General features: G+C 44.1%; 2 protein-coding genes across 6 annotated transcripts in view; one reads left to right on the forward strand and one right to left on the reverse strand.

The window, feature by feature from the left end:
* The window catches only part of CCDC146 (coiled-coil domain containing 146), a 121,048-nt gene extending 108,984 nt beyond the window's left edge, over positions 1–12,064 (forward strand). For 2 of the 3 annotated variants that reach the window (XM_054988309.1, XM_054988312.1), the window contains 4 exons: positions 4,677–4,805; positions 6,639–6,776; positions 9,255–9,503; positions 11,349–12,064. In XM_054988309.1, the coding sequence (XP_054844284.1) occupies positions 4,677–4,805; positions 6,639–6,776; positions 9,255–9,503; positions 11,349–11,552 (720 nt within the window). In that variant the 3' untranslated portion in view covers positions 11,553–12,064. The remainder of the gene's footprint in view (positions 1–4,676; positions 4,806–6,638; positions 6,777–9,254; positions 9,504–11,348) is intronic. The other variant, XM_054988310.1, reaches the window with a different exon arrangement.
* The window catches only part of GSAP (gamma-secretase activating protein), a 72,236-nt gene continuing 68,152 nt past the window's right edge, over positions 11,800–15,883 (reverse strand). For 2 of the 3 annotated variants that reach the window (XM_054988314.1, XM_054988313.1), the window contains exons 29-31: positions 15,313–15,417; positions 15,064–15,157; positions 11,800–13,950 (exon numbers count right to left, since the gene is read on the reverse strand). In XM_054988314.1, coding sequence (XP_054844289.1) covers positions 13,727–13,950; positions 15,064–15,157; positions 15,313–15,417 — 423 coding nt within the window. In that variant the 3' untranslated portion in view covers positions 11,800–13,726. The remainder of the gene's footprint in view (positions 13,951–15,063; positions 15,158–15,312; positions 15,418–15,883) is intronic. The other variant, XM_054988315.1, reaches the window with a different exon arrangement.

The following is a 15,883-nucleotide window of genomic DNA, read 5'->3' on the forward strand; positions in this document are numbered from 1 at the left end:
AGGGGTGGCTTGCCCGCTCCATGTCAGAGCCCACTCCACGCGGTCCCAAGCATCCTCTTCGGCACTCCTCAGGGGGGTGCCCCTGGTTAACATTTGTAAAGCAGCCACATGGTCCTCTGCAGACACCTTTGTCAGGCATTACGCCGTTGATGTCAATGCGGAGCAGGATGTATCTGTGGCCAAGGCTGTCTTACACTCCCTCTTTTCCTGAGGGAGTTTTGGAATGACTTTCTTGGCGTACCTGCTGGGTACCCTTGAGTGAAAGTGTGTGTATATGTACCTGGGGGTGTATATATATGTAAATATTGAGTATTTATGTGTCCTTACACAGTTTTTTACATAGATGTATATATGCATATCTATTTATTGTTGTTCTTGTTTGTTCAATAAAATTGTGTTGGACTTCACCCCCGCCTTCCTTGTTGTGTGAAGCTTGGTACACTCCCATGTGTGGAGGCACAGAAGAACGAAGATGAAAACAGGGTTAACATACCTGTAACTTATGTTCATCGAGTTCTTCTGTGCTGACACACAACCCTCCCTCCTACCCCGCTGTGAACTCCAATGCACAATACTGTGATGGCTGTAACGGATATTGGTGTTTTTAAGGTGTTATGGCTGAAGTGTGTTGGTCAAGCGGCGGCAAAGGAGAACTGAGGGAAGGGGCCGTTGGTCGCTGTAGGATCACGTGACCGTTTGGGCGGGAAGACGGTCGCTGAGGCGCGCGACAGACGGCCCCTTCGGAGCCTTGGAAGCTCTAGAAAATTCTCCGGCGGCTGGCCTGCGCCTGCGCAGTCCCATGTGTGTCAGCACAGAAGAACTCGATGAACATAAGTTACAGGTATGTTAACCCTGTTTTTTGTCACAAAGTGACAATATGCACTCTCTGCTCCTTACTGTATGGGGCATTCTTTCCTTTCTTCTGAGAAAGCGTATTTACTTTTGACCTTATCAGCAATAGTAACATTTTCCATGTAGTTTCTGTTCCTTCTTTACAGAATTCTAACTTAGAGCTGCTGGTATTTCCATAGCAGAGAAACTGTGATTCACGGGCAGGGTGGCTGAAGGGCTGAAGGTCTGGAGGGAGGGGAGGCAGGAGGAGGAAGAAGTCAAGACCAGCCTCTGGGGTCCAGAGAGCCCATATACTGAAGAAAGCTTAATATCAGAGAGAGAGTGAAATATATTTGGCTGCATTTGCTTCCTTTTACTTAACTGCTCATAAGGATGTTAGAATAACTGTGCTTGTTAAGATGAATAAAGTCTGCAAAAACATGGGAGGTACCAAAAGTGAAAAACAAGATGTTGTGTTGATAAAGCCATGGCAGATACAGATCTGTTGAGGCTTTCCTGTATTGCGGGATATTCTGCTGTGGAACCAAGGTAAACAAAGTCTTCATCCTGCTCAAAGGGAGGGAACTTTTCTTTTAAAATCTTTATACTGAAGAGTACTTTGTACATAATCCAGTGCAGTGAAGTAATTAAGATACTTCAGCCTTTGGTTCATTTTTGTGGACCTTTAGATGAGAGAGAGAGAAAGCACACAGCATCAGTTGTTTACAGAAGACTTGGCTGTAGTGTTGAAAGTTCTACCATTTCAAAAGGGAGGGAGAGCTATCCTAGTTTTCTATCAAAGACCTTCCACAAGTCCAGGCCTGTGGTCCATGAGGGATGCACCGAGCATCTACAGAGTACTGCGCCACTTGCACAGCAGTGCTCCGTCCTGAACACAACACTCCTCTACACATAGACCATGATGAACCAGCAGTAAGGTACACCTGGTTATTTTAAAGTAAGCTGTCGCATGCCTCATTTTTACACAAACTTGAAGGACCAACTCCCCCCATATTGTCCAGCCCACCCGTTGAGTCAAGCCCTGGTCTCTGCCCCAGCCTACCGAAGTAAAGCCAATGGCAACTGGAGACAGGGCTTTTTTGGTGGTGGCAGATCACTTTTGGAATGCCTTCCCCTATGACGGTTACTTGGCACCTACATTCCTCTGTGTGCCAGGCACCAAAAATTTCTCTTTATCTAGGCTTTTAGCTAAAAAGGTTTCATTTTTGTGCTCTTTTATAGTCTACTCGCAGTGTGAGGATTGTTTTATCAATATCATTTTTTTATATTAATTTTTTTTTACTAAAAGATAAGGGTTACAGAATAAAGGGGATGGGAAAAAGAAATTCATATTACATATCGCTAATACATTGCACCGTACAATCTGATATATCTCTTCAATGTGTTCTGCAGATCAGCCACTTAATTTGCAAATTTTTCCATTCATTTAAAATAATGTCCATAAAAGTCTTCATCCTAACTAAAAGCTAGGTTTCTTCAGATTTCCTCTGTATCCAGCTATAAAATGGGTCCCAAATGTCATTATATATTGTATTGTCCACCTCTTTCAATAAACTCAACAATGTATCCATTTCAGCTGTCTCAAGAATCCTTTCAATCAGGTTTTCTTGCGTTGGGATGACTGTTGTTTTCCAGAGTTTCGCATATAGTATCCTGGCGGTTGTGATTATATTCAAAATCAAATGTTTTTGGTTTTTATTAACTGGAACTAACATGTGGTTTAATAAAAAGAGTTCAGGTTTCAAAGGCAATGAAATCTTAAGTATCTGTTGAGTCGTTTTGTGGACCATCTTCCGGAACGCTGCTGCTTTTTTACATGTCCACCACATATGATAATATGAACCCAGGTTACTCTCACATGTCCAACATTTATTTGACATATTTAAAGACATGTTAGCTATCCTAATAGGAGTTAGATGCCATCTATAAAACATTTTGTAAATATTTTCTTTCAAAGAGGCTGCTTTTGTCATCCTTAAATTGCCCTTCCACATTTGCGACCATCGCTCTAAGGCAATTGTGTGTCCCACGTTCTCTGCCCATTTTATCTTTAACTTCCTCCCCCTGTAATTTTGTGTTTAAAAGCATACTGTATAATTTCTTTATTATTTTAACATTGGCACCACACATTATCATGTCAATATTCTCATCCTTTTCGTAGAAGCCCATTACCTTGGCCGATTCCAGACGACTAACGTTAAGGCGCTGCATGCCGCCATGTTCCGGATCGCAACGGGGAAAACGCGAAATATCGCGTTTGGCGAGGTCGCGCCAAACTCGTGCGAGAAAATGCAATATTTCGCGTTTTCTCCGCCGCGATCCGGAACATGGCGGCATGCAGCGCCTTAAGGTTAGTCGTCTGGAATCGGCCCTTGTCTTTTTTATATCTAGATTCCAGTTGTGCCTGGCCCCACCGTCCCAACTCACATCTGTCTGAATCTGTCATTTCTTTGGGGTTTTTTAAGAGACCACCTGGTTTCAACAGTACCGATATCATTTTAGACGGCTCAGTTTTGTGTGTTTTTATGTCCTGGCTTGCCTTTATTGGAATTTTTAATACTGATTTGGATTACTTCGTTGATTTTTATTGGTATGTTTTGTTTTTATTGGCTGCTTGGTTTTGTTTTGTTGTTGGGAGCTACCTCCAGCAGGGTTGGAGAGGTGGCATACAGATGTGCTGAATGAATAATACTGGTTTCAGGGGCTGCCTAGCAGAGGGAGGGGTAATCTGTGATGCTCTCATCTTGGGAGGAGTTCCTCTGTGAGTGTCGTTCTCCCTCACGGTGCCTCCATTTCAGTCACGTTTGTAGAAAACTTCACGGGGGTTGCTGCGTCTTCATTTCGTGACACAGTGAGCTGTCACTGGAACAGTCACCACATCCTGTTGCTTGCGGCCACCTCCTGTTTGGCTCTTTCTTGCTGTGCTTTCATCTTTCCCTTTTTTGGCACGCACTACGTGGCTGTGCTGGTCTGGATTACTTTTATTGCCATAAACATTTCTCCTGTTTCTGAAACTGCACCACCAAAGCTGCCCTTCAGCCAACAGGAAAAGCAGGGTATAAATATTTTAATAAAGTAATGTAACAAATGAATCTATCGCAAGTTTTAAAGTGAACTGTAATCGGAGAGATCCAGCTTGCTGCAGTGGCTCGTGTGTTAGGCCATGGTCTGGGAGATCCGGGTGCAAATCTCCCCTTGGCCATGAAACTCGCCTGTTGACTCTCAGCTGGTCACTCTCAGCCTAGCCCCCCACGTGGAGTCCTTGTAAGAATAAAATGGACTCGGAACAGCCAGGTGTGGCGCTCCGAGTTCACTGGAGGAAGCATGGGACAAAAACTTACTAGATGCATAATTGGAATAAACATATTTCTCACAGCTAATGCTCCTTTTTCAAAGTGCTGAATTGGGGTGGAAAGTGTTTTAAAAAATGTTCAGTTTCTGAAAATGGAAAGACCTAGTTTGTGCAATTTCATAAAAAGAAGTCCATAAAATGAATCACCAGCTGATTTTTACATTCTAGATCAGCAAAGTGTATTTCTACAGAATAGTTGCTTGTATCCAATGTCACAAAAATCCCCATGTCTTCAAAAATGTTTGTTGAACTTAGTCGTCATAAGGCTAAATGCCAGTGTCAGCTTTTCCTGGGATTTCTGCCTGACGGGGCTCTGGGAGAACAGCATGTCCAGTTCCACTGGGCTGGGAGGAGGATATATTGGTTATTAATTCTAAATATGTGAATTTTCTTCAACTAGGGAAGAAAAAAATTATTCTGTGAGTTCACAGACTGATTGTTCACAACCTATTCTTTATTCCCATTTTCATAGTTTTCTCAGTGCAAGGACAGGATTAGAAATCTGGAGAAACTGTTTACAGACCCTAAAAGTCGCAACAGAACACGAGCACTGCCCGGGAAAGACGCCAGCCTGCCAGAGCTCTTCGAAAAGATAGACGAGGTAACATCATTCCAGCCTCCAGGAGGCCACCCTAACTACTAGCTCTGTTGTACCGTCAGCCCAGGGGTCCTCAAGCATGTTGAACCTGCAGGCACTTGGGGAGTTTTGAGAAAGGGCAGTGAACATCACCACAAAATGGCTGTCATGGCAGGAGGGCAGTTCAGTATTTTTGGCTCTCTGTAGGTTGAAACCATTTAAATGGTTAGCATTAGCAATTCTTAGCAAGACTGGGGGCTCTGACAGGGGGATCTTGTTGAAACCACTACTGAAGAGTCTGTAAGCCTCTTTTTTAATGTATTTATGAGAATGAGTGGGGTGGGTCTCCCCTGCATGAGACTAGAGTAATCCTCCATGTGTCTACTCTTCCTTCCTTGTCTCTTTTGGTTCATCTCATATTTATTTTAACTTGCCATAGTGAAGTTCCCTTTCTCCCACCTACCTCTCTGCTAGGGGCAGAGCAAAAGCTCCCTCGCCAACATAGACAAATGGAATCCAGCTGCTAGTTCTGGCACCCTTTACCACTTAAGCTGCAGCTACCGTCAAGATTTCATAGCAAGCAACAGGAGTTTGGCTCTCCCCTTTAACCTCGTGGCCCCCACCACTCCTTGCTTCCATTGCCTTTAGCGCATCTCGAAGCCCACCAAAGAAGTGGTGTGGAGCAGGGGCGGAGGCAAGAGAGTAAGAGGGGCAGAGAGGAGGGGATGGAAAGAGGGTGACAAAGGACAGAATAGAACAGGAGGATGGGGGTGTGAATGGAGGAAAGGACAAACAGCCGAGATTTTGAAGACAGATGAGGAAGGAATATGGAAGGGGTCAAAAAACAGAGTAGCTGGCAAGCGTTGAGTTCCCAGAAACACAGCGGTGGGCACTATAGTGGGGGTTTCCCTTATTAGCTCTAACTAGAGTGCATGATTGCCTTCAGACATGTCTTCTCAATGTAAAAGAAACAGGGACAGCTATTTTTAAAATGATGTTTCTTTGTCCCCCAACATCATCACATTGTGCAACATTAACAGAGATTGGAGAAATACAGTTGATGACATCAGAATCTGAGCTAAGTGGTATCAGCACAACATGCCACGGAGGAGGTGGGGGGGCAGCCAGAGTGGGGGAATGCAAGCGTTAGCAGCAGCCTTGGGTAACAGTCTTTGCCGTTATTGCAGTGAATGTGCTGCCGATTCCTTCATGGCACCACTCATGATTTTTTGACACTCCTTAACTTGGTCTGCAGTCTGTAAGCCGTCTTGTTCTGACTGACAAAAATCCTTGGAAGCGACAAGTAGCCCCCTCAAAAACATAAAGACCACCACCCAGCACTCTGATATATGTACTTGAGCCCTCTGAAAAAAAGAAAAAAACTAAAGAGGATGTGGGTAGCTTTAATTAGAACTCTCGGCTACTTAAAAGTTTGCTTTTATGCTTTCCAGCAAATTAAGCAAGTCTAAAGCTTGTCAACCTGCTGAAAATTCAGTTAATAGTTCCAGTTCATATTGAGAGAAACAAGTTCTGAACTCTTCATCTTTCTGTGCGAGCATTCAGTTTTGTTGGGACATATTTGAGATTATTACCGAATGTACCGCCTACAGAAAACCATTGCATCATAATCAGCCCCAAATTGTTTGGCCTCAAAGCATTTAGTTCATTATTTCAAAACACAGCACTAATGCTGACTGAGATTTCAAAACATGTCGTACCTGTAAAGTTTTCCTGAACTACTCAAATAGTTAACAAGGTCAAGACAAAACTGGTACTTCTGTATTCTTTAGGGAGAGAAAGTGACGGTATTTGTTCCCGCTCTTTAGTTGTGTGTTTATGAATTTGCTCCAACTGTAGTTAGAAATACAGCTGACACAGAAAGAAGAGAAACTGCTTGAGAAGGATTTTATTTTTGAACAAGTGTCCCAGTTAACAGAGAAAATCAGAACCAAGGTGGACAACGGCAAGGAGGATACACTAATATTGGCCAAAAAGGTAAGGCTGCTTGTCCAGCATCATCCTGCAAGCCAGCTAAGGACTGTGATACGAATGTGGGCATCTTTCCCCGAGCATACAATCTGCTGGATCAGGAACTAGGAGTGTGCATCTGGAAAGTTTCCATTTCTGTTTTGGTTCTGGGGGTTCCAGAGCCCATTTCATTACTATTCTGTTCCAGCTGGGGCGGTCCCATCTCAGAATGGAGCTGTTTGGGGGTTTTTTTGGTTTTTTTCATTTTGGTCCATTGCTCGTGCTTTGGCTGCATGTGCGCAAACGCACTCTGTTCTTTTCAGGAGTGGGTGGGTAGACAAGGCTCCGGGGCAGCCATTTTTGCAGTTAACCAAAAACAGCATCAGCCATTAGTCTCCCTCCTAGTCCAGATGATTGATCCAGAGTTTTTCCTCAAGCACAATGACACACACAAACACCAGACCTGTAGAAAATGAGTGTCAGCGGGTAGACCAGTGACAGTGGGAGAGCGCTGCAACAAGTGCAAAATATCCTGTTTCACGTTCTTTTCCCCGTAGTCCCAATAACTTACTACCTTTGCATTCTGCTGTTGCCCATTTGTTTCACGTTGCCTTGTTCTTTGTTGCCACAATGAGGGGCGAATCCAGACCCTTCCTTTTGATGCTCAGCATTCCTCTGCAAAACGGGGCTCTCGCTGCCAGTCTTCTCCAAATCCTAAGTGCAGACAATAGTTGGCTGACTCCTTGCCCCCAACAGACCTTTGTTTTCCCCATAAGTTTCCCTTTTGCTGTGAGGGAAAGGTGGGATTGTTTTTGAAAGGGCAGGTAGTCAAATGGCTCACAGGATGGATGGGGAGCTCTCCTAAACAGGTCTACTCAGATGTAAGTCCCATGTTATTCAATGAGTGTACTCCCAGGGAAGCATCCTTCAAATTGCAGGCTATGCTTGAAGTATCCCTTCCAAACATTTTCAGAGCTGACAGGCAGGGAAGGGAGGGGCCTCCCCTTGCGAGGACCTGATTGGTGGCAGGGAGATGCCCTCAAGTGCACTGGTCTCATTCCTTCTCCCCGCCAACAGAGTTAATAACGTGCGGTCTGTCAGCCCTTGGGATCTGATTGGCACTGTTTAGGAAAATAAGCTGCTCTGTCCTGCGAGGTGAGCCTGCCCAGTGCCAAAGGTATGAAACAAAGTGAAATAGAGGGAGGGAGGGACTCATTTCAATTTAGTTTTCTGGTTTTGGATCAGCATTCTGGAAGCTGCTGTAACAAGCTGAACCAGAGAGTTCGGTGTGCGATTTCAGCTCGTTTTTTTCTGTTACACACACCCCTATCAGAAACTGTGGCTATAGATCCAAAGTGTATTGGAAAGAATGAGTATCCGGTAGTTGATGAGGCCTTTTGTACTGCGCTGCCATCCGTGAGATGGGCGTTTTACTGTGCATGCAAATCTGCACTCCCCTCATGCAACCAATTTTGTGTAAATATCTTTACCGGCACAACTAGAGTGAGAACAAGGCAATTTGTGCCAACTTTCAAATAGCTGATTTTTTTTAACCTTAAGAAAATTACACCCAGTACTTTGTTATGCAGTATTCAGAAGTTAAGTGTTTGAGTTCTTAATTTAGTAGAAAGAATTGTAGTTCTCCATTTATTATATAACCATGTATTTTATACAGCTTTTTGCAAATTCAGAGACTAGGAAATAATTTGCACATCATGATCCTGCCGTCCACTTTCTGTCCGCAGCTGCTTCTACACCAAGAATTTCCCACATTTCAAACACCTGACGCATGACATCATCCTGTTTGTTTGGGTCTGAATGGAAAACAACTCAGTTGCAGGTTTCCCATGAACTGCTAGTCAATTGCGGGAATTAGCATAACAGAAGAGAGTCCCGCAGCTTGCCTTTTAGACAGGGAGGATGGGGAGGGGATTTCTGGAGGAGACTGAAAATATGTGCTGATGTCATTTTTAAAAGCTATTGTGTTATTCTTATGCAGTGCTATTCATGCTGGTGAAGTTTTTTTTTAAAAAGGTAACTGTTTACACCTGGGCATGCCATTTAGAGGAGTGGGGGGGGATACTTCTGCAAATACATAGAGGTTGTTTTTAAAAAAAGTTTTAAAAAGTTATTGCAGTATTCCTATGGAGTTTTAACCACACTCCTAAAAATTAAAAAGGGGGTGGGGAATCGTGTCACGCGAGAACACAGCTGGGGGCAGGGCCCAACGCTCATCAGATGTGGAAGAGAACCCACGGCTGACAATGAAAGCAGACCACCTGCCGCTTTCTAGAATCCCCATTGCAGACACAGTTTAACACAGGACCACACCAGCAACCTGAACACTCTGGTGAGGGAGAAGCTCTGACCTAGGTTAAGTGTTGTTTGCTCGACTATAAAGCAAACGGCTGGCATGGAATTTTTGTCCTTATATGGGAAGAGAGCATGAGGGGGAAACATACATACATGTGCTTAACATCAAATTGCTAACTTTGCTCCTTCCAGATGAACAGACTCCAGGAGAAAATAAAAACCACAACCCAAAAGATGATGGCTCTCGTCGCAGAGCTGTCCATGAGCCAAGCCGTTGCTATTAAACTGCAACAAGAAATGAGGGACAAAGAATACTTTCTAATGTCCATCGCCTCCAGGTTCAAGAAAGGCCTCCCACTACCCAAGGAAGTAGAGACGGAGTGGCTGAAGGTGCTGCGTGATGAAGACATGTACAAGGCAGCTGCTGAGGCCAGGGCACAAGTGAGTGGTGACGGGAACGCTGCTGCAGGCAAAGTCACCTGTGTTTTGTCCTTGGTGGATTTCTGACAGTGTTTGGTAACTGGATCCCTGCCATCATTTATGTGGAACGTCCGGTGGTAATGACTAGAACCAGCAGCATGTTGTTGCTAGAAGCATCGCTTATCTGTATTTGGCAGACCCTGCTTGCAGGGAGAACTTCAGACCCAAAACAAAAGCAGTTCCCCTTGCAACAACTCCATTGAGCCTGTGGGCATTTTTGGAATCTTGAGAACCAGCGCTGGGCACCACATAAAAATGGCCGACACAGAGATGAGGTCCAATCACAAAATGTTGGGAAGTGCCAAGGATCTTCCTCGGATGGAGGCAGCCCTGTGTCCTAAGAGGTGTTCCCCACTTGACCCATCTTGGTTCTTTTGAAACTACTTCAGTGGTGCTGTGTTGGCTCTCTTTCCTGGTGGCCACTTTCTTCTTCCCCCAAAGCACATTGGCAAGCACCATGGCACCCATGGGCACCCCTGCCTTATAGGATGCGGTGAGGGAAGTAAATGCAAGGATGCAGCCATATGCAACTCGCATCTCTCTTTAAATCCATGGTAGCTCAGAAAGTGTGGTTGTGGCGAGGAGATACTCAAAGAATAAAAAGCAACACACACCGCATGGTATGACAAACGAATCCTGTGAATTTGGACTTGCTATCTGCAGCAGGGTGAGGGCTTTGAGGCACTTTTGTTACTCTGATGGGGGTCTCCTTGCAAGTTGGGGGAATTAGTGTGCAAGGAGAGGCAGCGAGAGGATGGTAACTGACATCCTGTGTGCACGAGGATAGTGCTCTAGTGAACTCTTTTAATAAATAAGCAGACCTTCAATCAATGAGGATTTTATTTATAAAATAATAAAGATCAATTGCACACAAATCACACAGCACACACACAGAGCTAACTAGAAAAACAGAGAGGGAAATTGGAGAGAGTTTTGTTCGGTTGGGTGATGGTTACCAATCCAGAAGAGGGCATACATGAGAGTGTCGTGTTGAGTGACCAGTACTTTGTGGTTTAAAGTACACACCATATTCATAAGCTGTCTATTAACATGAGGGCAGGACTGACTGCTAGCACTTTCTGCTGCCTGCCAATGACTGTGGTGTCCTTACCCACCTATCCTATAAACTTGCATGAATTATGCTGATTTACACGTATCCATTTATCACATCATGAAGACCACACAAGTGAAACAGCCACTGGTGAGCCATCATTACCAGACTGCACTTTCATAGCACATACTTTTCAGTTTACCCACGGTGTTGCAAAAGACTGAGTAATGAACATACATACATACATATTCTCTAACATGCCCCCCCCGCCCTGCCAAGTGCAAGCATCTTGAGAATGTTAGCAAAAAAAGAAACAGCAATGTATGTATCTCTTACGAACAAAATAAATTGGGGGAAGGAAGGGAGGGAGGGAGGGAGGGTCAGTGCTGTTGTCCAAACTGCCAGAAAACCTCAAAAGTGAATTGGGAGTCTCTTGCAAAGGGCTCGGTTTTGCAGTATATGTGAAACTGTGGCATAGGGACTACTAGCTTGAAAACTGATGCAAGCTGAGCACATTACCTGTCCGGCCTGGTAACAACTGGACAGGTCACTCCATATAGTTCCTACAGAGATGATGCTAGCGTTACAGCAGCTCTTCCACTACTTCTTTATTAGTCCCTGTTTGGGATCACTCGGTGGAATGGTGGTTCTGTGGGCAAGCAGCTTTTCTGGTGCTAGTGAAGCCCATGGCACTCGTACGAATTATTCTTCATGCATGGACAACCTTTAACCGATTTGGAATTCTGTTTTTACAGCGTCTTGAAGAAGAGGAAAAACTTGCCCTGCCAACTAGCATACGCACCACAGCTGAGCAGCGTCCCAACGCCTACGTCCCAGATGATGACAACGTTCTCCCGTTACCACGGCCCTATGGGGCGTTGGCTCCTTTCAAGCCAAATGAGCCTAGTTCGAATTTGAGATACATAAGAAAGCCAGTTGTAAAACCAATTGAAATCTGAACAGGTGTGCTCTCCTCCGGCCATTTACACTGAGAACACTTGCACAATGCCTCTTATGGGTCCAAACTCACATTCCAGTAGCCCCAGCCACAGAACTGTAAGGCTTTAACGAGGCTGCGCTGCAAAGTATACTTAACAGACTAACGGCACTCTCCCAGTTCAGCAACCCTACACAAGCTCCAGGGATGTAACGATTAGGTAACTGTAATTGTACCCTTTGAACATCTGAAGTATAAGAAATTCTGGACAAGCTTTTAAAAATGTTTATTAAATATGTCAGCAAAAATAGTAATAAATTTTAAAATACAGTATTGATGAGTAGCTACCTGCACTTCCTTTTATGCATTTAGTAGCCTGACCAGTTGTTCTCCTGATTGTATGATAACCCAACTTGTTTAATAGCTGCCCTCTAACATTTATATCATCTTTTTATATTATAAATCTCTTGTGTTATAAACAGATAAACCAAGATCTCTTTCATTGCACAAATAAAGGGGAACTCTGAAGAATGATCAGGCGGTTCTGCTTATTTAGACAATAATAAATCTCTTCCATTCAGAAGTGTTCTGGTATGTTTAATAGCTGTGTGGCAGGAGCGAGCGAGGGAAGGTCTTGCAAAGGCCTGCTCCTGCAGCTAGAAATGCAAACATTTTAACAGGCGCCCATTTCTAGAACATGAATTCCAAAAAAGGTTCAGTTGGGGTGGACCCTGTGAATGAGGCAAATGCTGATCTTTCTGGACCACTCACTGTTACCCCCTCCCCAGAATAAATGATACTAGGGTCCGGAGAGCTAACAAAATGCTACAGGGTATCTGGAGATGGGGCACAAGTGAATCTACAGCAAAGGGGAAGAACTGGGAGTAATCACTTTCCTCTCGCTCATCTCCATCGGCAGTTTGTTGTGCAACTGGAAATTGAAGGTTGTAGTAATTTCACCCAGTTCTGCCTCCCAGTGTTTCACGCTCAACACCATTTTGCCCACAAAGCTGCCCATTTTGCCCAATTCCCAGTTGGCCCTGATTTTCAGGGGCCATAGAGGGCTTCTGGGAGGGAAAGGAAAGCAAAGAGATCTTCCATGAGTATATTTACATTTGCAGTTCAAAAACTCTTAACCTCTCTGATATACAATTTCCTATTTGATACGGCGCTGTAGTGAGAGATATCTAACGGATTGTTACTGCAATCCTACACAGTTTCTCGGGCTAAAGTCTTACTCAAATGAACAGGGCTCAAGTGTACAGAACTCAGGATACCAGCCTTTGACTTAGTTCCTTTTAAAATGTGTTGTAAGTCAAGCACTTGTACAACCATTATTCTAGCTGCAATTACATCAGTTTAATGGCATGCCAGCATGCAGGAAACAAAAAATTATCCCTGCTGGAAGCCAGAGTACATCTTTTCTATTGCTGTCACAGATCACAGCTAAGAAAACAAATAGGGAAGCCCCATGCTTCATAAATGTGGTTGGGAAATAATCCAAAGGGAAGGCATAGAGCAGCTTTAAAACAGTAACTTCCCTTCAAGCGGATACACTCTAGAAACAGTGGGTATGATCTCGTTAAAGTTAACAATTTCTAAGTCCCATTAATTCAAAAAGTCATGTGAATGCCCCCCGCCACTTCTCTCTTACAGACCTTTATCAATAGGATTCTGAAGTGTTTAACTTCCACAATCCAGACCAAGTTAACAAAACAGGAGATTATTTTAGTGGCTTAGAAGGAATGTTCCCAAAGACGATTAGCTCTCTTGCAGCACCCATGCAGAATTACAAAACAGATGAAGACATCTTAAAATGTCCCTTTCTGGTTAGAAAATGCAAAAGACACTAATATTTAGGTCCAAAATTATACGACTGCTATCATTATTTTACAAAGATTTTTCATTTACAATGCAGGATTCTCACTACAGTTACTTAAGTGGATCTCTGCCTACAATCTCAGTTTCTTGCATGCATGAACTGCAGTAGAATGCATACTGTAGCAGACCAATTGATTGTGGTTTGGAACTTGTCTGTAAGTACCCCACCGGGCTCCGTTTTGGTACAAATTTTTCAATATATCCTATTCATTAAAAGTGTAAACAAAAATGGTTATAGTGAGCTCCCATCAATCAACAGTGCTTTCCATTACCACCTCTGAAAATCAAGGTCTTTACAATTCCATACCGCTTTCCCTACAACCAGCAGTTCTTCTGTCTTGAGAGCGGGGGTCTTTCGGCGTGTGTACTTGTGGCTGCATGTGGCGAGGCTGAGATGTTGCTTGAAGTAGCCCATTCGTCCTCGGACCGCAGTACTAAAGGCCCAAGAGCATGGCCGTATGCTTCAGTGCCGCCTCTTCGACAAGTCTCAAATTCACAGTCCCTCGTTCCACGGAAGCCGCCCAGCCTGAGAAAGACCACTGTGAATATTAATACTTGGTAATGTTGATACTGATATTAGCCAGGCATCTTTAAAAAAACACACACTTTCCCCCCTCACCATATGCCTACGGTTGTTGACCCCAAGTTGTGTGTGCTGTAACTGTCACTGATTAACATGCTGAAGGTTTTTATTGATAAAAAGGAGCCCAGTTATGCAATGAAGTTAAACAAAAAAGGACTGACCAAATCATAGCAGATAAAAATAAAAGGATCTACTTTGGGCCCTTCTAACTGCAATATTATGAGAAGAAAGAATCCAGGGTTCACTCTTTTACTTCTCATTAAACGTATAAAGGCAGGCTGGGGTAAGACTCACTTTCTTGGTGTAACATACAAGTTCAGGGGACAGACACATCCATCACTCTAGCTACAACAGAGTACAAGACAGTAAGATCCTGGAGATCATCTCTACCGCAGAAAGCCACTTCTCCAAGTTGGAGCTCCTGCCCCCCTCAGCAGAATGTGGCTGCACCCACTGCGCGCATCAAGCAGATGACACAGTTATTTCCCAACACAGCAGGACCAACGGAGGTGTAGAGGCGCTTCCATACGTTCCCAGTCTGATGTGGAGCGACAGCATAAGGCGGCAGTCCTTCACTGGTTACCAGCCCTCATATGCAATATGTGCCAGATACAGACAATGTGTTTTGTAAACCGTATTTAAAGTGTGCTCCATAAAGATTTTGGCACTAGGCTGTGTTAAAGCATAACATCTCACTTAGAAAAACAGTAAAGAGTTCAGTGGCACCTTTAAGGGTAACCAACTTTATTGTAGCATAAGCTTTTGAGAACCACAGCTCTCTTTGTCAGAAGCATGGCTCTGACAGAGAGAGCTGTGGTTCCTGAAAGCTTATGCTACGATAAAGTTGGTTACCCTTAAAGGTGCTACTGGACTCTTTGCTGTTTTGCAACTACAGACTAACATGGCTAACTCCTCTGGACCTCACTTAGGAGGGATGCTATTAAAAAAAAAAAGAGTAAGGATTGACCCTGGAACTATAACAAATCTTCCAATCCAACAGGAGCCCAAAACATGTCCCAAAGAGCAGAATCAGGAGGAATCAAGTGGAATACTGCAGGAGGATCGTTACCTTGATGATCCACTTCTGCCAACATGGTAACCAAGTAGTTGAGAGGCAGAAACTCAATCTGGGCTGGTGATCTATCCACTAGTGATGTACTGGGCTGTGAAGGAAAATGCATTTTAGCCTGAAGTATTTGATTTTAAATATTTTTTTATAAGAGATCATCCATCCTCTAACATGTAAGCCTCACTCTATCCAGCACCCCTCAGTATCCTTTTTGCCTGTTTTTGTCTCAAGCTGTGATCCAACTCTTACCCGTTTGTTCCCGAGCTTCTCAAGCAAGAGTTTGATATAGGTCTGCACGATAGTGCTGGAGCCGAGAGGATGACTGGGAAGCTGAGCAACCTTGTGGCCAATTGCCTGCATGACAAAGTAAAATTAACACTGGGCAGCCAAAACAGTGTATGTAGCAAATACAGCATTGATACAGGATGCTTTGAGGATGCTGCTTAAATTGGTCTGCTAAGATAATCATCTACCATTGCAAACCTGTCCATTTACCAATACTGAGACATCTCTAACAACAGAAGGCCACTCCCCTTTTCCACAGACAAAATCTTCTTTGGCCGCATGTGGTTGCCTAACACCAGCTTTGAGACTCTGTCCCCATTATTGGCCTCATGTTCAAAGGCAGTCCTGCAGAGGGATTTAGTGCCGATTGCTGAGCTTCCCCCACCACACAAAGCCCTTCCTATCTGGGGGCAGACACTCGAGTGATGGCCCACCGCGTGGCTTCTTTCCCGCTTGCCTTCTTACCAACGACAGCACCAGGACAGCATCTCGCCATCTGCAGTAAGGGGTATGTGTCAAAAGAGGGACAAGAGGG

The sequence above is a fragment of the Eublepharis macularius genome, chromosome 9, assembly GCF_028583425.1.
Source record: "Eublepharis macularius isolate TG4126 chromosome 9, MPM_Emac_v1.0, whole genome shotgun sequence".
Classification (NCBI taxonomy): Eukaryota; Metazoa; Chordata; class Lepidosauria; order Squamata; family Eublepharidae; genus Eublepharis; species Eublepharis macularius.